Raw genomic sequence first — 27,498 nt, forward strand, 5'->3', positions numbered from 1 at the left:
ATACCTGCCCTGACCATGCTTTGCAGACCAGGTATCAGTGGTCAGATGGACCCTTGCCCCAACACTGTGTGCCAGACATGCCATTACTTCCTTTTGCACTATCGAGTACAGGTTAAGGATTGCTTTTTGTGCAAAGAAATTTCGACCGGGTACCTTCCACTGCGGTGTCCCAATAGATACAAATTTTTGGAACGCCTCAGACTCCACCAGCTTGTATGGTAAAAGCTGGCGGGCTAAGAGTTCAGACAAGCCAGCTGTCAGATGCCGGGCAAGGGGGTGACTTTGTGACATTGGCTTCTTACGCTCAAACATGTCCTTGACAGACACCTGACTGTGGGCAGATGAGCGGGAACTGCTCAAGGCGATAGACAGAGTGGCGGATGGTTGAGAGGGGGCAAGGAGGACAGCAGTGGTTGACGTGGCTGAAGATGCTGGACCAGGAGGAGGATGGCGGCTTTGAGTTTGTGTGCTGCTTGTACTCATGTGTTGATCCCATAGGTGTTTGTGATGTGCGATCATGTGCCGTCGCAAAGCAGTTGTACCTAGGTGGGTGTTGGACTTCCCACGACTCAGTTTCTTTTGGCACAGGTTGCAAATGGCATCGCTGTTGTCAGAGGCAGACACACAAAAAAAATGCCACACTGCTGAGCTCTGCAATGACGGCATTCTGGTGGTGGCAACAGCATGCGTAGATTGGCGTGCTGTCGGGCTGACCCCGGGTGCCGATGCATGCTGTCTGACTGTGCCACAAGCTCCTTGCGACGACCTCCCCCTGCTTCCAACTCGTCTCCTTTCCTCTCTGTCTCCCCATCTGAACTTTCCCCCTATTCTTCTTCTCTTCTAGCGGGCACCCACGTGACATCCACGGACGCATCGTCATCATCAACCGCTTCACTTGTATCTGACAACTCAGCAAAGGAAGCAGCAGCGGGTACAACATCATCATCATCACACCGTACGTCCATGTGTGTAATGCTGCCTGACTGAGACATATCCCTGTTATCTACATCCTCTGGCAATAATGGTTGCGCATCACTCATTTCTTCCAACTGATGTGTAAATAACTCCTCTGACAGATCAAGTGAAGCGGCTGTGGTGCTAGTGTTGATGGTGGCGGCAGGCGGGCGAGTGGTAACTTGAGAGGTGCCCGAAGCTAAGCTGGAGGAGGATGGTGCGTCAAGGTTCCGAGCGGAAGCTGTAGAAGATTGGGTGTCCTGTGTTAGCCAGTCAACTATGTCCTCAGAACTTTTCAAGTTCAGGGTACGTGGCCTCTGAACACTGGGCATTATTCTAGGGCCAAAGGGAATCACAGCACCACGACCACGATGGCCCCTGCGGGGTGGCCTGCCTCTGCCTGTCATATTTTTTTCAATTAGTGGTACTATGAGTGCAAGCTACTGTGACAACAGATATGAGTGGCACTGTGCACTGGCAGAAGTTGGCAGAGTAGGCCTAACACACATGCTTGCAGACAACTAACTGCTATTCAATCTATTACAGTAAAAATGTTTTTTTTAAATGTACACTACTGTTACACCAGATATGAGTTGCACTGGTGTGACACTGTGCCCTGGCAGGCCCCGAAACGCACACGTGTGAAGGAAACTGACTGCTATTATGTTACAGTCAAAAAAGTTTTATTTTTTTTTAAATGCAAGATATTGTGACACCAGATAAGAGTGGTGGCACTGGGCAAGTGGGCACAGTATACACTGTGAGCCTGACACACACGCTGGCAGGCAGGCAACTGCAATTAGATTACAAAGGAAAAAAAAAAGCAGACTGATGTTCTAGCCCTAAAAAGGGCTTTTTGGGGTGCTGTCCTTACAGCAGAGATCAGATGAGTCCTTCAGGACTGTAGTGGACACTGAATACACTAGCCTAGCTATCGATTTTCCTATTAAATCAGCAGCAGCTACACTGTCCCTCCTCTCACTAAGAATGCAGCTTCTGGGGGGCGGGGCCTAGCTGTCATGGATGAAAGACGCACTTCGTGTGAGCTCCCTCAATATCTCACTTTAAGCAGCTATCAACAAGTGAATTTCACCCCAGAAGGGGATGACCCAGCAATGTTGCTCCTACCTGACCGACCCGACATGCTTAATAGCGGTCAGCAACTCGACAGAGTCTTACTTATCTCCGCGTGGCAAGTGTGGCCTGGTGCTCACCGGGCGGGAGAGGCGGACGATCTCCCGATCCTGGGATGCCCAGTAGCAGCTACTTCACGGCAGGAGCTCCGTTACCCCCCCTCGGACTGGTGGGGGTTATCCCGGACCACCCCTGAGAGGCTGTCTGGAGCTAATGGATGCACAGAGCACAGCCGCCCAGGCTGACATACTCATCTGCGACTCTCCCAATATGGCGGCAGCCGCGTGTCCTCCTGGTACCAGCAAAGCATGGCAGAATATTGAGTCGAAGCTGGACAGACTCTTTAATCAATTTTGGAAGCAAATAACAAGCAGGAAGCCCCAACAAGCTCCACCACAGCCCCAACAAGCTCCACCACAGCTAAGCGAAGCAGTCCCCATTAAAATCCACCAACGCAAAAGGCGTCGAAGACGGGACCGGAGGCACAAACAGAAATGCAGAGCCTGCCCCACGTCAAGCACTCGCCTCCACCTTAAGCCACCACAATCCCGCAACGGATGTGAAGCACCACCGGGACAGATCCGACCACCCGACAAAACAAGCTTCCACCACCTCAAGCCGCGAACCCGGCACTCAGCCAGAGACTTGCCTTTGTTGTTCCAGGTATCAGGGACTCCCAGGGTCTGCACCTGGTGCCCAGAAGGGATCGGATGAGCACAAGCAGTAAACAGCAGCCTGCCAAGCATGTCCCACTATAGCCGATCCTCCACACCATGCCTTTGATCACTTGAACTGCTCTCTGCACATTAACTAATCGTAAAGTAGCAAGCGTTTAAACATGTCATTATTTCATCTCCTAAAGAGTTTATTGTCGTAGTTCCTTACATGCCTTTACCTTAACCGTTCATGTATTATGTTATTCACTAGTCTCATCTCATGGGGCGACTCACACTTGATTTATAACTAGTGGTGGAGCTGCTGATATAAATACACAGTTGATAACGTGCAAGCTACACCTTAAACATGACAGCCATCTTTCACAACAATGTACTGCTATATACTCATACCCTCAGTGCAACTAGCCATGATATACGCACGTTCAGCCTAGCAAATATAACACACTTCTGTCTAAAAAAAAAAAAAAGAAAAAAAAGAATGCAGCTTCCGAATGAATCTAAAATGGATGCTGTCCAGGAGGTGGGAGGGTCTGGGAGGGAGGGTCTGCTGCTGATTGGCTGGAATGTGTCTGCTGACTGTGAGGTACAGGGTCAAAGTTTACTCAATGATGACGAATAGGGGGCGGACCGAACATCGCATATGTTCGCCCGCTGTTGCGAACGCGAACAAGCTATGTTCGCCGGGAACTATTTGCCGGCGAACTATTCGGGACATCTCTATCTAACACCCTTGGATTGTAAGAGAAGTTGGGACAAAATTCCAATATAGGAATAAATACAGTTGTTATATTTAGTAGCTTAAAAGAGCAAGCAGAGTAATTTAACATCTCAATATACTTTGGTTCGATTAAAAATTACATTTGAACCAATTTTTGGAGTGTATTTGTAACAACCTCATATTGTCATATTGACTAAATAAGTAAATACATAAATAAATATCCAACAAAGCACTTTGCCCTATTATAAGCTCTGTCCCCTTAGATTCATTTACATTTAACTAGAATTGTATTAGTCTGGCTTTGCCCTTTTATTTAGATGTGTATTTTTTCATTATGGGATTTTTCTTCTTTTATACTGTATCTTTAAGTTATCTCTCACAAATACAATTTGAGGTGAGTCATTCAGATTAGACACAATAATAATTAAGATAGAAGAAATTCTTTCAGACTCACACACAAAATGTATGTATTGGTTTTGCTACTGTTGAAATTCATTCTCTTCAGTATCAATCTCTTTGGCTAATTTAGCCAATCTGTATGTTTAAGCATTGGGGTTAAGCCCTCGATTCATACCAACCCAGGTGTACAGATTACTCATTCTGGCAAATTAGAATTAATATCCAGATTATACATCCAATATATGTGTTTAGAGTGTCTCTTTAATCATCATCTTTGTTTTATAGGCATCTCTCCCAAACCAATCCATGTGTGCTACTTTGCATTCCCTTTGTCTCTAATGTCTCCACTACACTTGGGCATCTGTTTTTGGCTTAATTTGTCTGAATTTAGGTCGATCTGCATTTTGTCTGAATTCCTGAAGCTCCATATCGATGTGTAACTGAACAAACCACTTGCACAAAATGATTTGCTCTTAATTGCATTTGTGGTGCCAAAAAGTAGCACATAGTTGATGGGGAAAAAAAATGAAAAAAAGATGGTTAGGGGGCAAATACATGTTGATTTTATTCACAGGTCAAGTGAGAAGTGACCAGCAGAGGGAAAACAAGGATGCATAGTACAAAAAATAAATCTATATTATATACTATATATTTAATCAATATAAAATATATAATAACTATTTAAAGCTAGATTTTTGCTGCTTCTCCTCTTTTTCCTTCTATTGATTACATTCACTCACTCACTTGATCCGAGGTCCAAATGGCATACAAAATTTTCCTATCAGTGTACCGCAAAATATATAATGTATTTATAGTAATATTATGTAATTATTTTGCAGTACACTGACTGTCTTATTTACGCTTCCTTTTAGTTCATCCAAATTGTTTTCCCAAATATATTGTATGGATGAACCACCACATGGGTGACTATCAGAGTATCTGACCTATACTTTATTTTCAAACCAAGTGATTTGGCTGAAAAGAATTTTCCGCCATGCACAAGTCAAGACCTTCACAGCACGCTCTCTTTCTTCTCTTCCTTTTCCCACAACGTACTGCAAGCTCCCTAAAAATTTTGTCATTCATTTTACATTTTAAGTCGCTGCTTTATAAAATCTGTGACACAAAATAAATGAGACCAGAGTCATAAAAATGTGACGGTCCTTACAAATTCTGGGCACTGGACAGATGTACTATTAGCTTCTCTGCCACTTATCATTCTAAACAAGCTGATTTTGCAAGATAAGCAAGGAGGTTTCCAATGTAATATGTATTTGTGGTTTAAGCAAGACATGCCAGAGGTTGAGCAATATCTCATTAGATGTATGTAAAATGGATTATGCCATGAACTGACCCTTTGCAAAAGGGTTAAACAAACTTTTTGCTAACCGTACATTATTTTGAACTGTTCATTCAATCAAGCACCACTGTACAGTTGTCTGAAATTCATTAACATCTGGAAAATGTTCCAGATTGATGTGTAAAATGAGCCTGTGGTCTCAGCCTGCATTGGGCAGGTAGCCAAAGAAAAGAGGCCTTTGCTAGGTTTGATAGACTCAGTTTAAATTTATATGGAACCCCATACACTAAGTTTATCAGCTATGTCATTGAGTGCTAGAAAGGTGTGTATTTTGCAGCATGGCACTCAGTAGGTTAACCAATGAATCACTGGTAGACATGGTGCCAGGGGAATCATGTTATCATATACTGATGTATAGTATATAGATGCATAGTTAATGACGCTGAGCGAAATTATGCATTGATTTCAGTTTCCATGTAATCTTTGCTGATGATCCATTGAATAGAAAGCAGCATGAATAAATAAATAAAAAGTGTAAAAATGTTGATGGCTTTCCAATTTTTCATCTACAATTTCAAAATTCTAAATGATGAACAATTTGCTAGAATTTAATATAATTGTGATGACCTCATTTTGAGTAATACACAATGGTTTAACACATTTCTTTCTGGTGAATACTACATTTTAACTGCACGTTTGCTAAAGTAATTAGATAGAAAGATGTCTGAACAGAACAATAAATAGACTCTTCAGAATCCCTAAGTCACTTCAGAGTGTGTCCATTTTATTCATTTTACAAAAAAACTGCATATTTTTATAAAAATTTGCTCAAGAGGCAGGTAATTGCTCAGAGCACCTGAATTGCAAAAACTTCTCATTTAGCTGCATTGGGAAGTCTGTAATTGAACAGACACAGAACATCTGGGCTGTTGTAGAAGGAAAGGGTTTTTAAAGGCACTCCACTGATGCTGCCAGAGGGGTGGAGTTTAAGGTTGTGTAGTGTAAGGTAAGTCAGACACCGTTATTTACTAAAGTGTAACATGTCAAGACGCCAAAGTGAATACAAAGACAATTTAAAAATTGTGAGCAAAATAGTAAAACTGAAAAAGTTCTGACTTATTTGCGACAAAATGGCTATAAAGTTTTTGTTTACTTTTGAATTTTGTGAATGGCCCTGTAACGGACCGTTTCACTTACAAGAGGATAAAACCCAGTTTAGGCGATAATCCCCTTTACAGATGCACAGACAGCTACTGCAAACACCATTCTCCCGACTGGAACCACACGAACACTGGAACAGCTGAACAAGAAAAGCAGACATCGGCTTACACTCTTGGCAGTCAGCATACAATCCCATTCCCCCAAAGACCGAGACGACACATCGCTTTGAGGGTTAAGCAAGAACTCTAGACTGGGACACCCAGTCTGGCTTTTATTACCAACAAGTACATACAGGACACTCCCAGGGGGAGGATGAAATTAACCAATCACATGGATGTACCTCCCACACATTTCCTCCCCTTAGATTAACACTTAACACAATTATACTGTACACCTCCAAAACAGGTATCCCCTGATAGCCCTTATTCAGGGGGACAACATATGCAAGAATCAGCCCATTCGGATAAATGGTTCGGGAGTTATGGGACTTTAAAGTATTGACCGACCGCATGGGTAAAGTATCCGAAAACAGTTCCATGCATTTTGGCCCTGCGGTCGGTCACAAACAGGTGAATGAAACAGACGAATTACTTGGGTTATAGAGACTAAGGGGGATTCGCATGAATCCCCTAGTTCGTATGTTTCTTTCTACCGAACGGCGGGTCATTCGGTAGTTTCTATACGAATTCCTGGAAGTCTGGAGGTCTCAGCGGTGTTTGCCTAGTCGAGTGTCCGATTTCAGTTCCAGACACTCGACGGCAAAACACCGCTGTTCGGCAGTTAAAGATGGCCGCCGCCACGTGGTTGTTTCCTGAATGGCGGCCACCCAGAGGACACAGAACACATTACATGATTGCCAATTACCCGTTTGCAACATTGTTGCAAACGGTAATTGGAGGCACACTTAATCCTGGGTGGTCTGGTTGTTCGGTAGTTTCCTCAATACAATGAATGGAGTGATTCTACCGAACAATCAGATGAAGGCTGCATATATATATATAACCCAGGTTAACTGCATACATAAATACATATACAATATACAGGCAGTACAATAGGATATGCTTCACAGTCTTAAAGGGACAGTAGTCCCAAAATGTCCATTGCTGATTTTAAAGGGCCAGTAGCAGCAATATAAATTAGTACATGCCCAAATATAGTCTTTAAAGTGCAATATGTCCAGGGGCCATAGTCAGCGGGCAGGAGGCTAGCAGCCAGGCCTCTCCAGTTCACAGTGGCGAAGCTGGTTTCGCCACAGGCCCTGTGAATTTTAAGTGATAAAGCAGGGCTATAGCAGTGTTTGCATGATATATTATCACCGAGTATGCTGTTTTATCACTCAAATATCTTGGTAAGTGTCCATATAAATATGTAGTATACCTTATGCATTTTCCCTTGATAATCATAAAAATGCAACTATACATATATACACACATACAATAAACCACAATATTTACTGTCAGTTCCCCATAGCAATTTATAATTTTGTATTTGTGCTGGTTTTAACTTAACATGGATTAAGGTAAACTTTTAATTTAAATAGTCTCTTTATGTATTTGTTCAAATTACATTTTCAAAATCTGATTCCATAAATAATCTCAGAATGCCCTAGGAGAAAAATAGTGACAGCAGCCATAACATAAATCAGCTATTTTGAGTTCAGCACTTCCCAGCATGGCTCGAGTACAAACCAAAGGCATCAGCATGAGATCAAATATATTCAAAACAAAAATTGTACAATCACAGTCTAAAAATTAAGGTACATAAGTATCTGAAGCATTTTTTCCCTAACCATTCATAAGCAGGGCTATACACAGGACACGAGGTCACGCATTTAGGCTGGAAGAAAGGAGATTTCATATACAGCAAAGAAAATGTTTTTTTTTACAGTAAGAACTATAATATTATGGAATTATCTGCCTGAAGAGGTGGTTTTATCTGAGTCCATACCGGTGTTTAAACAGCAATTGGATAAATACTTGCAAAAACATAACATAGAGGGATATAATTTCTAATTAGTGGGGTAATAGCTGCTTGATCCAAGGAGATATCTGACTGCTATTTTGGGATCAAGAAGGATTTTTTTCCTAGTTTGTTGCAAAATTGGAAGCGCTTCAGACTGTTTTTTTTGCCTTCTTTTGGATGAACACCAAAAACATACTTTTGAATTTTGTTATTTGCCCTGCGAATTTTAAGTAAAAAAATTGCAAATAAAGAAAAAGCTAAGAACATGTTAACATTGGGTATTTCCAAACTCAGGACAAAATGTAATAACTGTTTAGCATGGGTGTTTTTTGGTGGTTGTAGGTGCATAACAGATTTTGGGGGTCAAAGTAAGAAAAAGTGTGTTTTTCAAAATTGTTTCATCATACCTTTTTTATAGTAAATTATGATATGATGAAAATAATGGTATCTTTAAAAAAAACATTTAATGGCGCGAAAACCTGTATATAATATGTGTGGGTACAGTAAATGAGTAAAAGTACAGCTAAACACAAACACCGCAGAAATGTAAAAACAGCCCTGGTCCTTAACGGTAAGAAAATTGAAAAATTGTCTGGTCACTGAGGGGTTAATATACATACAACTATATGCATGTTACTTTCAGAAATCCACTACATTAAGTAAAACTATTGAATTATTTCCACTAAACTCCATCTTCCTCTCTACCCCAGCTCCCTTTTCCCCCTTCCCCCAAGCTCCATCTCATTCTTTCCCCCCAGCTCCTTCTCCCTCTGCCCCAGATCCATCACCCTCTCCAAAGTTCCATCTCCTTCTCTCCCCAACTCCATGTTCCTCTCCCCCAGCTCCATCTCACTCTCTCCCCGCAAGCTCCATTTCCTTCTCTCCCATCCCTCTTTTCCATCTAGCTCCTTCTTCCTCTCTCTTCCAGCTCCATCTTTCTCCTCCAGCTCCATCACCCTCTCGCCAGCTGCACCTTTCTCTCTCCATATCTGTCTCTCCATCTCTCTTTCTCCCCAGCTCCATATTCCTCTCCCCCAGCACAATCTCTCTCTCTCTCTCCTGCTTCTCTCCCTTTTTCTTCCAAGCTCCACCTCCCTCCCCCCCCCAGCTCCACCTCCCTCTCTTCCCAGCTCAGTCTTCAGCTCTATCTCCCTCTCTCCATCCAGATCCTCTTCCCCTCTCCCCAAGCTCCATTTCCCTTTCTCCCCCAATCTCCACCTCTTTCTCCTCCCAAGCTTCACCTCCCTATCTCCCCCAGCTCAACCTCCCTCTCTACCCAGCTCTATCTTCCTCTCACCCCTGCTCCACCTCTCTCACATCTGCTCCATCTCCCTCTCTCCAGCTCCATCTCCCTCACACTCAGTTACATCCCCATTTCACACCCAGCTCTCTCCATCAAGCTCCACCTACCTCTCTCCTTTACATCATCATTGTCCTCGTCCCCCAAGCTTCATCACCCTTCCCCCTCCCCCCCCAAGCTCCATCACCCTCTCTCCCCCTGATGAGGGCCCTGTCTATACAGCATCCAGCTGATGCAATGAACATGAAGTGTCCCCAGTCTCCCCAGTCATTTTGCCCCTTCCTGTTTATTTTCCTGTGACCTCTTCTGCTTTATTTCCCCTGATCCCTGGCTTCACCTTCATTGGTCAAATGACTCCCATGACATCAGTGAGGGCAGACTCCTCAGATGGCATCTGGTCACCTTTTTGCTTTCTTTCAGGTTTGAGCTAAATGCAATATCCATATCATTCTCTGTATTTTTTTTATGCATGTACAGCCAACAATTTACATGGCATTTTAAACCGTGCTTTAAGTGTTTTATGAACTGAAACTGACATGGAAGAGAGACGAAGAAGGCATGAAAGAATACCAGTTACTTTACAAAGTCTAGTTGAATGACTTAATATTTCTAGAGGCCATGTGATGAATATGTCATTAAGTCTCTTTTAGAAGAGAGAAGACATAAGAGCAATAATGCAGAGTTCATATAAAAATAGAGTAACAAATAGGAGCATAATAAGATAGATTACAGTGATATGGTCAGCAAAGTGCTCACAGCCTCCAGCACCAAACTCTGTGGGCAGAGGCTACATTGGAGTCCTATCAAGGGCACAGCCAAGAATGGCCAGCAATTGGCTGCTTGTCTTCCCTACACTTGCACTTAGCGTCATAGTATATCTTGAATTCTGGATTTTCTGATTCTCTGCCTTGTTTAATATTCATGAATATTTGGTACCTGGATTTTTACCACTTGGACTTTCTAACTTTCTAATGTATGTGCTTTAAACGTTACCTATTTGCAAATTGCCCTCTTGGCAATAATGTGAAAACAAGCAAATATTTTCCCACTGAAGTCAGAAGAAGAGAGAACAGGTTGGGGCATTTACTAGATTGGAAGCAATATTGATTTTATCAAAATGTTGGGAGTCAAAAAATTCTGCCCATTCTAGTATGTTTTCGACTGCATTATGATAACATCCTCTTTCAATGCAGCATTGTACCTGACCTGTTTGCAGGGTCTAGAAGAGTTTCCCTGAAGCTCAATGTAGCATTTCTGCTCATCAGTTCTCCCCCCATCCAGCCCCCCACAGTTTTTAGGATACATCCCCACAGTCATCCGCTCATTTTTAAGACATAGAAGCTGAGCTTATTAAAAAGCAACCATTTATGAAAAGATGGTGACATGCAATCTCCACCTCATCTTGCCGTTTTTATTTCATGCTGTCTCATGTAAGTACCAGATGTTTGTCCATATGCCTAACCAAAACTTCATTTACACATTCATATTTCCCTCAAATTACTACTGATTTTGTTTAACCCCTTAAGGACACAACTACTGGAATAAAAGGGAATCATGATGGAATATTTCCGTCATGTGTCCTTAAGGGGTTAAGTTGGAGTCAAAGTGGAAAATATGTCAATGTGAGATCACAAAGCAGGAGAAGGTATTGAGTGAGCAACGCATTCTGTTAGAAGTTTTATCTCTAGAAGTAAGTAAAATGTTTCAACAATACTATAGGGGGGCAGTTTATTAGAATGAGCCTACAATGCAGTAGAGGTCTGGATAGCACAATACCAGGGTCACAGCACAGAGAAGTTAAAAGAGAGGTCAGAAAAGCCAGGTCAGGTCAGGCAGCACAGGTTTTTATTAGGGTAAACAGTCAAGGAACAAATGGAGACTGGTCCTCCTCGAATCAACACCCATTTGCCATACCGAGGTGAAGGGCCAGCAGAGAAGACTAGGGAGGCACGCCTGGGCGTTGGGTCTCCAGGAAGAGGCAGGAAGTAGTGGCGAGGAAGTGTGTATGTATATGGATATATATATATATATATATATATATATATATATATATATATTTAATAAACAATACACAAGATCCAGCGCACTCTCCTATCTACTAAACCGCAACTTCAATGTTGACAGATTTTATTAGATTTTAAAAGTTTTTTTAAAAACACCTAATCTAGGCAAAAAAAATAATGGGGATTTAGTTACATTATATGATCATACATTGCATAAGCCTGCCACAACATCAATGTACCCCATCTTTGGCAGGTCCTACTCTCACAGTCTAATGTCTGCTCTTATGAGAATTATGAGTGGTGTGTGTATATATATATATATATATAAATATATATATATATATATATACATATATATATATATATATATATATATATATATATATATATATATATATATACATACTTCCTGTGAGATAGATTTGTTTATTTTAATTGAATAAAAATATCCAATGATGATCTAAGGAAAGTCACTGATCATTGAGTTCATCCTCCTCCTTTATATTATTTCATTGTTTGTTAATGTAGAAAATGTTTGACAGAAATGTGGGAGATGGCATGAAAAGACTGACAGCAACATAACCACTACAATAACCTTTAATAAAAGAGATTGCTCAAAAAGGGCAACTACTGTACGTAATATGCAACAGGGAAATTATTAAATAAAGCAAGATAACTTATGTAATATCTCTACTTTTGTCTCTATGGGGCAAATAGCCAAATGCCCCTTTTAATGCTCTATGATATATATCTGATTAAGTCATACCTCCTAAGTGCCTGTTTAGCGGGGAAAGTCCTTATTTTGAGCCCAAATCCCCATCTCTCTTTTCTGTCCTAATGTACCTCCATATTTGCTCCATATTTGATGGTATATTTGAATCTATGCCACAGATTCACAGCAATAATACTCACAATAATGTGTTTAGAAATCAGTCTGTGTAAATAAGATACATTGTTCTAGTTCTAAATTACATTTTAGTTGCAAATATTGTTATTAGTAAGTCACCTAAAATTTCTCAGAACATGAATTCTGATATTAAAGTGTCCATCTTTGTTCATTTGAAATGTTGGGAGTTATTAAGAGGAACTGAGAATGGGGCAGGAGCACAGGGGTAGGTAGGCAGGGCCGGCGCTACCATAAGGCGGCACCTTAGGGCGCACCGGCCGGGGGGGCACAAATATCCAGTTGACTGGCAGGAGAGAAGTGCACAGCACTCCTCTCCTGCCGGTCATTTCCTGTAGCGTGGCCGAGCGCCAGTACCTCCACTGTCTCCACAGCCCGGTGCGGCGCAGAAGGAGAGGGCGCGCAAGGGAACTGATCCAGTTCCGCATCTCCTGTATGTATATCTCCCTCGCGCGCCCTGTAGAGGTAATGGGAGCTGAAATGTGACGTTATATTCCAGCTCCCAGGACCTCTACAGGAAATGCATATCTGGATCGGAGCTCCCTCCGAGAAGCACTGCAGCAGCCCAGTGGACCCCAGAAGGTAGAGATTGTGTGTGTGTGTGTGTGTTTATTTATTTTTTATTTATTTATTTTTTTGCAGCCACATTAAGGTATCTATAAATCTAGATATAGAGATAGCCCTGGGTAGCTGTAGATTGGGAGCTACCGATAGTAGACACCTATAGATAGAGTTGTATATAGAGAATGATATATAGGAGTAGTATTGATCAATAGATGTTTGTTTGTTTTTAATGATTAAGTGTCCCAGATCAGGATCACACTATACATACACTTTATACACTTTAGAAAACAGACCAGAATTAAAGTGTTCCCTTTACAATGTAGAGCTGACATTGGTTATTCTGCATATAATATGTACGTGTGCACGGAGGCTGCTGTTCTCACTTTCATGTCACATATAGTATACAGAGAGGTGTATATTCTGTTTGCATGCTTGTGTATGAAGGCTGCTATACCCACTTTGATATAAGATACAATATATAGGGAGGCAGCTGTACATACTTTATGACATGCACTATGTGGAATAGTGTATAGTCTGCTTTGCATGATGTGTATGGAGGCTGCAGTGCACACTTTGCTATGGCATGCAGTATATATTGACCACTGTATAGTATGTATGAATATGTATGTTGGCTGCTGTACACACTTTGCAATGTCATTCAGTGTATGCATGTGAATGTAGGATATATACAATATATAGAATACTGTATTCTTTGTATGTTGTCAGCTGTACACACTTTTATATAGTAAACTGTATATAGAATAGTGTGTACTTTGTATGTAGGCTGCTGTACATAGTTTGATTTAATATACAGTATACAGAATAATGTATTCTTTGTATGTAGCCCCTAACCCCCACAATACCACCCCTGCCCCCATACTGTTCCTATCCCCCAACATAGCCCCAGTCCCCCACGATATTGTCCCTATTCTTCCTCCCACCATAGCCCCTGTCCACCACAATACTGTCCCTTCCCCTCACAATAGCCCCAGTCCCCCCATAATGGGGCAGCACTCAAAACTGTACAGATCCCCCCCCAACATAGCCCCAGGCCCCCACAATACTGCCCCTGCCCCTCCCCACTAAAGTTTCAACCCCCACAATACTGTTCCCCACCATAGCTCCATATCCCACAATACTGTTCCTATCCCCCCTCTATAGACTCATTCCCTAACAATACTGTTCCACTACCCTCGCTAATGCCCCTGTCCAACACAATACTGCCCATATTCCACCACACTAAAGCCCCATTTCCCACAATACTGTTCCTAACCCTACCACTAGTGATGTCCCGAACGGTTCGCTGGCGAATAGTTCCTGGCGAACATAGCGTGTTCGCGTTCGCCACGGACGGCGAAAATATGCGATGTTCGGTCAGCCCCCTATTCGTCATTATTGAGTAAACTTTGACCCTGTACCTCACAGTCAGCAGACACATTCCAGCCAATCAGCAGCAGACCCTCCCACCTCCTAGACAGCATACAATTTAGATTAATTCTGAAGCTGCATTCAATTTTTTTTTGTATTTTTTTTGTGTTTATTATACATTATCCCCCATAGCCAGTAACCCGTGTTTATTATACATTATCCCCCCATAGCCAGTAACCCGTGTTTATTATACATTATCCCCCCATAGCCAGTAACCTGTGTTTATTATACATTATCCTCAGGGATGTATTTACCACAAGGCAAACAAGGCATTTGCCTAGGGCGGCACTTTAAGGGGGGGCACCAAAAAATGCCATACCAAGCTCCCAGACAAATGCCTTGTTTGCCTCATGTTCTGGGGCTGTCCATCTTACTGTGAGTGAGTGAGTGTAGCTGTCAGTGTGTGTCTGTGAGTGAGTGAAAGTGTGTGTTTTTAAAGAGAATGGGTGTGCCTGTGAGTGTGTGTCAGTGTGTGTATGTCATTTTATGTGTATCTCAGAGTGTGTGCCTGTCAGTGAAAGTGTGTGTTGGTTAAACAGTGTGTGCCAATGACTGTGTATCTGTCAATGAGTGTATATCAGTGCATGTATCAATGAGGGCATGTGTCTGTCAGTCAAAAAAGTGGCTTTGGCACGAATTGGGGGGGCAAATTTTGATTTTAGGGGTGCCCGAATTTGTCATGCCTAGGGCAGCATAAATCCAAAATACATCACTGATTATCCTCCCATAGCCAGTAACCTGTGTTTATTATACATTATCCCCCCCCTAGCCAGTAACCTGTGCTTATTATACATTATCTCCCCCATAGCCAGTAACCTGTGTTTATTATACATTATCCTCCCATAGCCAGTAACATGTGTTTATTATACATTATCCTCCCATAGCCAGTAACCTGTGTTTATTATACATTATCCCTCCCATAGCCAGTAACCTGTGTTTATTATACATGAACCCCCCCCCCTCCCCCATAGCCAGTAATCTGTGTTTATTATACATTATCCCCCATAGTCATTTATCGTTGGACCCAGGGCCGGCGCGTCCATAAGGCGGCACAGACGGCCGCCTTAGGGCGCACGGGCTCTGGGGGCGCAGTATTTCAGTGGCCGGCAGGAGGGAAGCTCTCCCTCCTGCCAGCCACCATCTGGACCCCGGCACGGCAGTGCTGTGATGTGATAAGGCGCGGCAAGGGAGCTCTAATCTCACCGCTCTGCTCCCTCGCGCGCTGTCTGCTGATGCCGCGGGAGCCGGAATATGACGTCATATTCCGGCTCCCGCGGTATCAGCAGACAGCCCGCGAGGGAGCAGAGTGGTGAGAATAGAGCTCCCTCGCCGCGCCTGATCACAGCACGACCGCAAGCCCGCCCAGCAGCCCCACTGAACCACAGGGAATGATCCATCATCCGCACCAGCTCTCCAGGTAGGGAGGCTGGGTGGAAATTTATTATTTATTAAAATAATTAGTGAATGTATGTCATGTGTCTCTGTGTGAGTGTCTGTGTCTGTGAGTGACAGTGTGTGTGTCTGTGAGTGACAGTGTGTGTGTCTGTGAGTGACAGTGTGTGTGTCTGTGAGTGACAGCGTTTGTGAGTGACAGTGTGTGTGTCTGTGAGTGACAGCGTGTGTGTCTGTGAGTGACAGCGTGTGTCTGTGAGTGACAGCGTGTGTCTGTGTGTGAGTGTCTGTCTGTGAGTGACAGTGTGTGTGTCTGTGAGTGACAGAGTGTGTGTCTGTGAGTGACAGCGTGTGTCTGTGAGTGACAGCGTGTGTCTGTGAGTGACAGCGTGTGTCTGTGAGTGACAGCATCTGTCTGTGAGTGACTGAGTGTGTGTGTGTGAGTGTGTCTGTGTGTGTCTGTGAGTGATTGTATGAGTGTGTGTGCATGTGAGTGTATGAGTGTGTCTGTCAGTGTATGATGAGTGTGTGTCTGTCAAATCAGTGAGAGTATGTTTGTCATTGAGTCTGTGTGTGACTATCAGTGTGTCTGTCAATGAGTGTCAATCAGTGTGGGTCTGTCAGTGTCAATTAATGAGTGTGTGTCAGATCAATGAGTCTGTGTCTGTCAGTGATGTCTGTGTGTTTGTCATTGAGTGTGTGACTGTCAGTGTTTACAGAGTGTAGCGGAGCAGAGCGCGGTACAGGAGCTTCTGTTTCCTGTACCTGGCCAGACTGACAGGAGGTGCTCACAGAGAGAGCACTCCCTGTCAGTCCGGCCGGGTGCAGAAAACTGAAGCTCCTTTAGTGGATCTGCTCCGCTCGGCAATGCAACAATAGAGAATAAAGGGGTGTGGGGTGCACCAAGGGACAGGGAGGGAATGGGAGAGAAACACCAAGAGACAGGGAAAAGAGGGGGAGGGGAGAAGAACACTAAGAGACAGGGAAGGGACCACTAATGGTCGGGGAGGGGAGAGGGGCTGGTTAAGAGGCATATAGGTGAAGATATTTTTGGGGGGGTGGGGGGACGGGTTGGAAAAATGCATTTTCACCTATGTACCTAAAAATCCAAGCACCGGCCCTGCCGGTAGGGTTTAATTCACCTCTCCACAAAGAACGGATCAAATGCCAAATGTTTTGAACCTAATGCAAATAACTGGCCAGTCATGCCTACAAATAAATAAAAAAAAAGCTTCAAGTTTTACAAGAATTACCCTTGGTAGAATATCCTGGGCCATCCTGATTCTCTAGCCAAACCAGTAAAGGCTAGGTCTGGATAACCTGAGCTCTTATGGGACAACATCATCATAGGGCTATATACATATTTTATTATGCATAACAAAATTGTTTTGAGTAATTATTGTATATAATTGTCAATATAAGGACTTGTACAGAGAAGAAAGAAATGGGTTATCAGCTGAAGATACATATGGATTATAAATAAATAACACTTTTTTTGTGGGTTGGCTTGTTTTTGGGAGAAAACAACTGATGATGTATAAATTTGATAAAGCCTAGTACGCACTTTGTCAGTGTAAATTGTGATATTGCAGATACATTATGATGGACCTGATTATGGTTATTGGAGACAGCCTTTAGTCACAGGACAGTATACAATTATACATATAGTATTTGTGAAGTAGAAATTTGTTAAAGAGACACTAAATGCACCAAAACAACTTTGGTTTAACAAAGAAGTTTTGGTGTGTAGATCATGTCCATCCAGTCTCATTTAGGAGTTAATTCACTTTGCTTATGCAAGTCACGTTTCTCTACATGTGACTTTCACAGCCTCCCTAAATACTTCCTGTAAAGGGAGAATTTAGAAATACAACCAGGGGAGGTGTGGCTAAAGTTGCATGGACAGAAACAAAAATGATTTTAACTTCTAAATGACAGAGAATTGAGCAGTGAGACTGCAGAGGCATGATCTATACACTAAAACACATTAATTAAGCTAAAGTTGTTTTGTTAACTATAGTGTACCTTAAATTCTCATGTAATGCTGCTTGAATAACATACTTATTGTTAGTAGCATTGCACCATTAGATATTACAAGATTATAAGAAACAATGATTTATTACAAGAAATACAAACCTTTTTTAAAATGTATTTTTTTTTTCTGTTGCAGGTGGAAGAAGACATCTAAACAATTATATCAACTTTGCTCTGACCAACAGTAAATGTTCCACAATCTGACTCAGGTATAACAATGTCTTTCCTGAAAGATGGAAATTCCGCATTTTCCCAGAAGCCTTCTCTCCAAGTGTCCAAATGTTTTAAGACAACATCTAATTTGTTTTATCCACATCATCATCAAACTCCAAGACTTTTGCATTACGTGCTGAGTTTACTTGCACTTATTCACCGTAACCACATGCCTCATATAGTAATTTTATAGTTGATATTTTCAAGTATGTTTCTCAGGATCTGATTAAAAGATGCATACCATTATTATGTCTGAAACCACTGCTTTCTCTATCCCTGGTCACTGCAGCATTGGGATATCTGCTGCTTTTTTCTTTGATTTAATACTTTTTTATGCCTATCTGTGTGTTATTGTTAGGATTTTGGAATTGGGTATAGAGTGGCTACATGTTTTTTTGTATTGTATATATATTACCTGTATCTGTCTGGGACCCCAATGTTGATTCTTTGTTCTTGTAGTGTTATGTCTAAGCAATTCAAAGTTCTGACCTGTGCAATATAACATGATCCCATATGATGTAATTTACATATATGATATGTTACCAATAATATTATTTTGTAACTTAAACTATATGCGATGCATACAAAATAAAGAATAAGGAGGCTCCCTCTTTTGGGGAGACATTATCTGCTTTCGCTAACTCTTTTACATTTCAATTTACTTTGTAGAACAAACACACACAACTAACTTTGTGATCCTGTCTTTCTCCAAAAAGCCAGTAGGTCTATCTAAAATCAGAACAAGAATGCATACCATATTTTTTGTTAGCCAGGTAGCCAGGGATGATTTAAACCCAGTGGACTATTGAACCCAGTGGAGTATTAATGAGCTATCAGAATTGTATTAAGTATTATTATATTATGTATAAAAGCAATACTCAGGGACCATGACAGCTACGTCTCAATGAAGTTGTTCTGGTGCCTAAAGGTTCTGGGTTCCTTCTTACCTCAAAGGATGAAACTGTTTATGAATGGTTTAATGCCAAAATGACCCTGACAGCACCAGCTACTGAGACACTCTTCCTCCAGCTCTGTCGCAGACTTCAATAGAGAATCCTTAGACTGGGTACCATCAATGTGCGGAAAGTGTCAGCTGATGATCTTAGCGAGTCACTGACTTCCAATTGAGAAAAATGCATAAGAAAGAAGTGCACCGAATCCTAAGCTTCTGCAATGAAGCTGGGTAGAATCGGAGGAACGAGAACCAGTGGGACGGGTGCTGTCTGGACCCCTAAAGTGGATCTGTTATAAAAAATAAAGTCATGTAAATCTACTTCTATATAGTTCGCTTTGTCTGAATCTTTTTCAATTATTTTCATGAGCAATTGGGTTTTCGTAAAATGCATAAAAAGAAGTAGGCACTTCTTTTCCTTATGTTTCCAAGTTGAAAAAACTTGACAATGGGTTAAATTAAAGCAAGGCTCTTTGGTTGTTGCCAATCATATTTACCCACAATCCATCAGTTAAATCAGTCCCACAGAAGGGCAAACAGCATGCATCATGGGCAGAGGAGAACAAAATGGCTGCACTCAGGTGTCAAGATCTGTCACGAAGAAGGAAACATAATACATTTAAATAAAGGTAAGTGGTAAGAGAGTGAGTGTAATCATTAAGGTGCATAAGGCATGACGAAAGGTAAATCAAAAGAAAAAAAAATCTTGACAAGTCCACTGTAAGGTAAGATGGCATTCAGGAAATGTATTGAGACGAAGTTGTTAGGCTGCCTAGAGTATACCTTTAATAGGCAGACTACCCCTTTCTGGAAATAGATAAAGACACAGAGTAAAAAGGACTGACTGAACCAAAGTCAAATATGTATTCTGATTGTGTCCTTGCAGAAATCAACTCAAGGTATGCAAAATTCAGAGATACAGATGATAGCCTATGGTCTGCTAGAAAATACAGACTTCTTTAAACAATAAAAGAAGACATACACATTCTATGAACAGGGGCCGCCATCAGGGTTGACGGTTGTCACGGGCCCGGCGGTACTGGGGGGCCCGGACTGCTCTGGCCCCACTTTCTTTCTCTGCACACATAGATAGCGAAAATCGCTATCTACGTGTGCAGCCGCGGGCCCCCGGCTCCCTGTTACCGCAGAGGGGGCCCAGCACACAGCTTCTACTCTCTTCTAATAACTCTTGCGAGACTCGGTTACCATGGCAACGCTCCACAGGTCTCGCGAGTGTTATTAGAAGAGAAGAGAAGAGTAGATGCAGTGTGGAGCCGGGGGGGGGGGGGGGGGGGCTCCCATGCTCCCATGCCACCGGACCACCAGGGAATGGAATCTCCCCCCTCCCTAGACACAGGTAAGAAGAATATGGAAATGTAGTAAATGATAGAGTTGAATGAATCTGAACTGTGAACATTACGGTTTTACTCATGGAGAGGCAACATCCCATCACCGGTTAGGTTACCACACCCCTCGCGCCAACTCGTAGATAGAGCCTCTCTAGCCACTTGGCACTAGCAGGGCCTCATCTGCCACATATCCTAGAATAATCTTTTCGCCACCTGGCACTAGCTAGCCACCGGCTAAATTCCCAACCCAGGCCACCAACAATGTCTATTATTATTTTCAGTATATCCCTACTCCCAGACGATGGTGAAGATATTTCAATTCCTAGCACCCCGGCTAGGTCACTTACCCCGACGCACAAGGGCGACATAGGAAGTCCCTCGTCCATCAGATCATGGACTATCCCACGCATCACGGCAGAATTACGCAAACGCAGTATCCCTTTCCCGGCCACTGACAGGAAAGCAGAACTGTTTAAATTGCTAAGAACCCATACCCTTAATACAGACGCAGGGGAAGGCACTAGTAGCTCTCAAGATCCGACTCTCCATGCTATGGTTGCCTCCCTAATTTCTTCTATGGGGAAGTTCAACGACAGGCTGGAAAGGCTGGAAGCCCGCAGTTCCCCCGTAGAGCCTCCTGGGCCTCTCACAGAAGTGAACCCACAGCAATAACGGGTAATTCCATACCCAACAAGGCAGCCGTCCATGTTATTAATCCTGCCCACATGGTTCCGGCTAATCTTAAGAAGGACATCCTGGAAGGCAAGGATGTTAACTTGGTCTCACTACTCATTGTCTCCCAGGATGTCGTGGAAAACCGTTCTTACGACTACGGGGACATCTCTGTTGTTTTAAAAGCCAGAGACCCCAGACTCACTAAGAAACTGACCATTCCCGATTTTGTTCTAGCTTTCGGTATCTTTAGGGATATTCTGTGCACGGTTCATCCCCATAGGAGAGAGGAACTGGACCTATATATGCATAAGCTGGTGGACCTGGGTAATAAGTATGGCGGCTATACTTTTTACGACTATCACAAGTCCTTTTCATCAAAAGTGTCAGCCACATTGTCCCAGTATGGCATCCAGATGGATTGGAGCTAACTGGACAACGAGCTGTTCCTCAGACACTTTGCGGGGCTTAGGACACCAGCTTGTGCCATATGTACGTCACCCGCTCACACAGCTTATTTGTGCCCACTTTGTCCGGACAGCGCTTCCGGCTCATCCTTACAGCATCCCCCTAAGGCTGAGAAACAGACCAGAGACAAACTGGGTCGTCCAGTAGTGTACCTAGGCAAATCTCAAATTTGCAATAACTTCAATGAGGGCTCCTGCGGTTACATCGCCTGCCGCTTATTACACGTATGCTCACATTGTTTCCGGGCACATGCGAAATCTATGTGCCCAAATAAAATGTTCCAGAAACCTTATTTGTCTCCAGTGAACGTTCCTGTACTTGAACATATGCTGTCCACTCACCCCTCCAAACACCTGTTGGAATTTTTATGCACAGGTCTCACCCAGGGTTTTCACACAGGGCTCATTTACATGCCAACAGGGGTGTTAGAGTGTCACAATTTGCAGTCAGCCACTAATAACCCTACTGCAGTCACTACCTTGCTACAACTGGAAGTGGACCAGGGATTTGTCACCGGGCCTTTTTGTAACCCCCCCCCCCCCCTTTCCAGCTGGAGAACTAACCCTATCGGGCTGGTTTCCAGCAAAAAATCTGAGAAACTAAGGCTTATCGTTGACATATCCGCACCCCACTCTTCAGCCATCCCCAGCCTAAACTCATTGATTCCATCTGAAGAGTTTTCCCTACAATACTCCACTATTGACCACGCTATTGCAGCTATCAGATCAGCAGGGTTGGGGGCCTGGCTTAGCAAGACGGATATTGTCAATGCTTTTAAATTGTTACCTATACACCCCTCTTTGTGGCACCTGCATGGCGTTAAGTGGCAAGACGCCTACTACTTTTTCACAAAACTCACTTTTGGGGCCAAGAGTAGTCCAAGGATTTTCGACACGTTCGCAGAAACTTTGTGTTGGCTCCTCCTTAATACCTGCAGATGCCCAAATGTGATACACTACTTAGATGATTTTCTGTTCATCGAAGCCAATGCCAACCCCCCATGTAGTTTACACAAAGCTGTCAAGCTATGCACCTCACTTGGTGTCCCCGTGTCACCCACTAAAACCGAAGGACTAGACACAGTCATAAACTTTCTGGGTATTCTGCTAGATTCATCAACAATGATGGGCAGCCTCCCTAGAATAAAGATTGATCACATCCTACACGACATTAGCCACTACATGCACAGGGGGTCTTGCAACCGTAAAGAACTACAATCACTTTTAGGTTCACTAAATTTTTCCATGCGCATAATCCCCCAGGGCAGGGCTTTCATTTCCAGGCTCCTCGCCCTGTTCCCCACCCTCGCCAACGACTATGCCCGCATATCCTTGGACTGTTTTGCGACCGCTGACCTCCAGATGTGGTACAAATTCCTCTCGGACTGGAATGGTAGGACATCTTCCTCCCACAGATTGATTCACGGTCACCTGTCATTTGGACAGACCAAGCATCATCCGCGGGATATGCGCCCATTTTCGGCACGGAATGGCTCTGGGGGACCTGGCCAACAGAAACACAGGGCATTGAGGGGTTTCACACTAACTCAGCCCTCTTTGAGGTATACCCGATAGTTGCTGCAGCTGTCACTTGGTGTAGGTTATAGGAAGGGCAGTCCGTACGCTGCTTCTCTGACAACCTGGCAATATGCCACATTATCAACAATGGTCGCTCTTCCTCCTTGGCAATTATGAACTTCCTTAGGAAACTGACATGGCTGGCAGCTACCCATCACTTCCACATTGTATGCTCTCATGTTCCCGGCATATACAATACGGCAGCTGACCAGCTATCTCGCTTTCAATTTCAGGCTTTCAGACTGTCCCTACCCTCGGCAGCTCGTGTGGCAACCCCAGCGCCAACTTTCCAAGACCTTATCATGGAGTAGATTAAATACTTCAGCACAGCCACGCTCTCACTAAATTAGCTTTATCCACCAGCACTCAACACGCATATCACAGAGCTTTTCACTTGTACAAATGATTCATGTCTGACCATCACCTAGCCAACTGGTTTGAGGTTTCTTCACTGATAGCTTTTGCATCTTTTTGCCACCTTAAACTTAAATTCTCACATAACACTATTAAGCTTTACCTCATGGGGATACAACACCACATGTATTGCTCCTTCCCTAACCACAAAGGGTTCTTAACCTCTTACCCCATCCGAACACTACTGAAGGGCATAGCAAAAGCAGATGGCCCAGCTACACTCAAGAGATTAGCTATTGACATTGGAATGTTCAAATCCTTGTCCAACCTACTCGACCAGGCACCATTTGAACCCAATACGAACGCGGTTATAAAAACCGCCATGTATCTAGCTTTTTATGGGTTTCTTAGACCACGAGAATTCACCATTAGTGGCCAACACCATAGCAAAGGGTGCCTCCTCATTTCGTATCTCACGAAACACACAGACTACTATGTCCTGACCCTACCTAAGACTAAGACAAGTCAGATGGGGGAACCGGTTCACATAACCTACTACCCCACAGGGAATAATTGGTGCCCGGTGAAAGCACTGGATGTTTTCTTAGCCACAACACCGACACACCCCTCAAAACCCCTACTATTGATACACGATGCAATTCTCACCACGGCAAAATTAATGCTTTACATCCGGATGCTTATCACCAGACTTGGTTTAAATCCTAGTAACTACTCGGGGCACTCCTTCAGAATCGGAGCGGCCTCCACGGCCTCTAGCCAAGACATACCAGCTCACGTTATTAAGACACTGGGCCGCTGGAAGTCCTCAGCTTATACCACCTACATCCCGCACCCAGTCCAAGAGATTAGGAGGGCTTTCATTAAGATGTCTACTTAATATGTAATATGTACTTATGTTTGCTGAATAAATGGTTACCTTGCTTTTCTCTTTTTGCCCACTTTATTTACTGACCTACAGCATACATCGATTTCGGCACACCTCAACCGACTATTTCCTTTTATTGTATTTCTCTTCACCAGAGTATTCCATATCATATGAGAATGCCCCGAACACAAATTGGAAGGCATGGCCTGAAGTTGTGGGAGGGGCTATAGACCTATTTAAGGGACTCCCCCCTTTCCCTCACTTACCTTCGTTGGTCTAGACAAAAAGCCCCACCCTCCACTCCCATTAACTATATTTTCTCTATGTAAGCCCACTTTATTTACCGGCCTACAGCATACATCGGTTTCGGCGCACCTCAACCGACTATTTCCTTTTATTGTATTTCTCTTCACCAGAGTATTCCATATCATATGAGAATGCCCCGAACACAAATATATATATATTTTAGCACATTTTTTTTAAAATCTGTTTTGTTATTTCTCCACTTGAAAGTAAACATATTATTAAAGGGACACAATAGTCACCCAGACCACTTCAGCTCAATGAAGTGGTGTGGGTGCCAGGTCCCCCAGGTTTTAACCCTTCAGATGTAAACATAGAAGTTTCAGAGAAACTGCTATGTTTACATCGCAGGGTTAATCCAGCCTCTAGTGACTGTCTTCCTGGCAGCCGGTAGAGGCGCTTCCCCGATGCTCAGTGCGTAAATCGCATTGAGCACGCAGAACATCCATGGTTGCGCATGTGCATTCCGCTCCACTCGGAAGCTGACGTCAGAGGAGAGGAGAGGTCATCAGCGCAGAGGGAGCCTGGCAGTGGATAAAGGTAAGTGGCTGAAGGGGTTTTAACCTCTTTAACCCAGTGGGGGGAGGGTGGGGACCTGAGGGTGGAGGGAGACGTAAGGATTATATAGTGCCAGGAAAACGAGTTTGTTTCCCTGACACTATAGTGGTCCTTTAAATCAGAATAGAAAATCTGATGTGAAAACAGTCAAACTTTGACTATAGTCAAGCTGGAAGATTTTTACCAGATTACCTATTTTTGCCCCAGTTTTAGCATTCAGACACATAGAACAAATCTTTAGATTTTAGTGAAAAACCCTGTAAGTGTTAAATATTTCATGTCAGCTTCAGAATGTAGGGTTAACAACACATCAAGGTTTAAAACTAAGCAGTCTGTTTAGGACAGAATAGCTAAGCTACATTTGAATTTTTTTTACTATCCAGTGGCATACCTACCCTGGTCTCTGGGGTCACAGCTGCGACCGGGCCGTCACTCCAGGGGGCCCAGGTGACCCCTGTGACTGTGGTGTCTGCCAGCAATGTGGTGTGGCCCTAGCCCGCGGCGTACTATCAACGGGGCTGCGCATTGAGGGGCCCATCGGGTGTGCCCATGCTCTTAGGGCCACCTTATGGCAATTTATTTCCAGGGGCCTGTCAGTTCTGCGGCACCATAACAGTGCGACTGGGCCACTTGTCGTGATGTCAGAGCTGGGAGGAAGTGACAGCCCAGGTCACCACCTCCCAGCCAACTCAGAGCCGTGTGGGAGGAGGAAGAGAGTGCCGCACGGTAGAAGGATGGGAGACGTCAAATTGGGAGCTCTGATTCCCATCACATTGAGACACGTGACCCCAGGGAAGTCACCCTCCTGCACCTAAAAATATAGGAACCAGGAGGGTGACTAAAAAAAAATTCACATTTTGCATGCGTGTGTGTGTATCTGTCTGTATGTTTGTATGTGTGTCTGTATGTGTATCTGTCTGACTATATGTGTATCCGTGTGTCTGTATGTGTATATGTCTGTCTGTATGTATGTGTGTCTGTATGCGTGTCTGTCTGTATGTGTATCTGTCTGTATGTGTGTGTATCTATGTATATCTGTCTGTCTGTGTCTGTCTGTGCATCTCTCTCTGGGTATCTGAATATCAATGTGTGCCATTATGTATCTCTATGTGTGTCACTGTTTGTGTCTGTATGAGTGTCATTATGTGTATCTGAATGTTTGTCATGAAGTGTCTGTGCAGCTGCATGTGTGTCTGTGTGTATCTGTCTGTGTGTGTCAGTATTTGTATCTATGTGTCTGGGTATCAGTATGTGTGTTAGTTTATGTGTCTGTGTATTTGCATGTTTGTCAGTGTGTGTATCTGTGCGTCTGTTTCTATATGTGTGTCTGTGTATCAGTATGTGTATCCGTGTATGTATCTGTATGTGTTATATGGTATGTATGTCAGTGTGTGTTTGTCTGTTTATCTGAATGTCTGTCAGTGTCTGTGTATCTGTCACCCTCAAACACACGGTCATCCCCCTTCACCCTGCCACACTCACAATAACTCTGCCAATCCTGTCATTCATACATGCCATACTCTCCTCCCATCGCGCTGCCATACTCACCCTATCACACTCACCTTCTCTTGCACTGTCACACTTATCTCCTCAACCCTGTCACACTCGTTCTCTATCACTCTGTCTCTGAAGGTCTTTAATGTCTTTACACAATCAACAACTGAGCGAAGAGTGGTCTCCAACTCCTGTACTTTTATAAGGCTCTGTGTCGGTGCGCACGCGCCCTTTGATTCTTTTGAAGTTCTTCCTTCTGTGCGGTAGCATGTGGAAGCAACAGCATTCTCACAAACAGACTTCTGTTCTTGTTGTGTTCGGGAGCCGACATCCTTACGAATGGAGTTGTGTCTGCAGTATAGGTGAGTAGCATTCTCATGTACAGAGGTGGCGTTGTACGCATGGAGTATCTGGTAAGTGGTGTTCGTGTAAACAGAAGTGCTGTTCACATGAACGTGAGATGTCGGCGTGGGTGATTGAACCGACCATGCTGCCTGGGGGGTCGTGCTCTGACACAGCGTCCTCGTGGAGTGAGTGAGAGACACTGCGTGGGAGCGCGAGGTAGGTGAGTGAGGGGACAAGGACCTGAAATCTTCCGAAGGGTTGGTAACAGGGTAGGTCTTGCCATTTTTATCTACCAGATGCTGTCAGGAGCCCCATTTGAAGCTTTTTTTGTAGTCTCATGGGGTTTGGGTGACCTGTTGGAATAAATGTGTCCAAATAGTGGTATGACGGGACCGGT

General features: G+C 43.5%; 1 protein-coding gene across 1 annotated transcript in view; it reads left to right on the top strand.

Annotated features, from left to right (window-relative positions):
• Positions 1-18,784, top strand: part of LOC134601097 (beta-4C adrenergic receptor-like) — a 69,189-nt gene extending 50,405 nt beyond the window's left edge. The window contains exon 2 of the mRNA XM_063445527.1: positions 18,067-18,784. Coding sequence (XP_063301597.1) covers positions 18,067-18,118 — 52 coding nt within the window. The 3' untranslated portion in view covers positions 18,119-18,784. The remainder of the gene's footprint in view (positions 1-18,066) is intronic.
• The last annotated feature ends 8,714 nt before the right edge of the window (positions 18,785-27,498 follow it).

Source organism: Pelobates fuscus, chromosome 3 (genome assembly GCF_036172605.1).
Source record: "Pelobates fuscus isolate aPelFus1 chromosome 3, aPelFus1.pri, whole genome shotgun sequence".
Taxonomy (NCBI): Eukaryota; Metazoa; Chordata; class Amphibia; order Anura; family Pelobatidae; genus Pelobates; species Pelobates fuscus.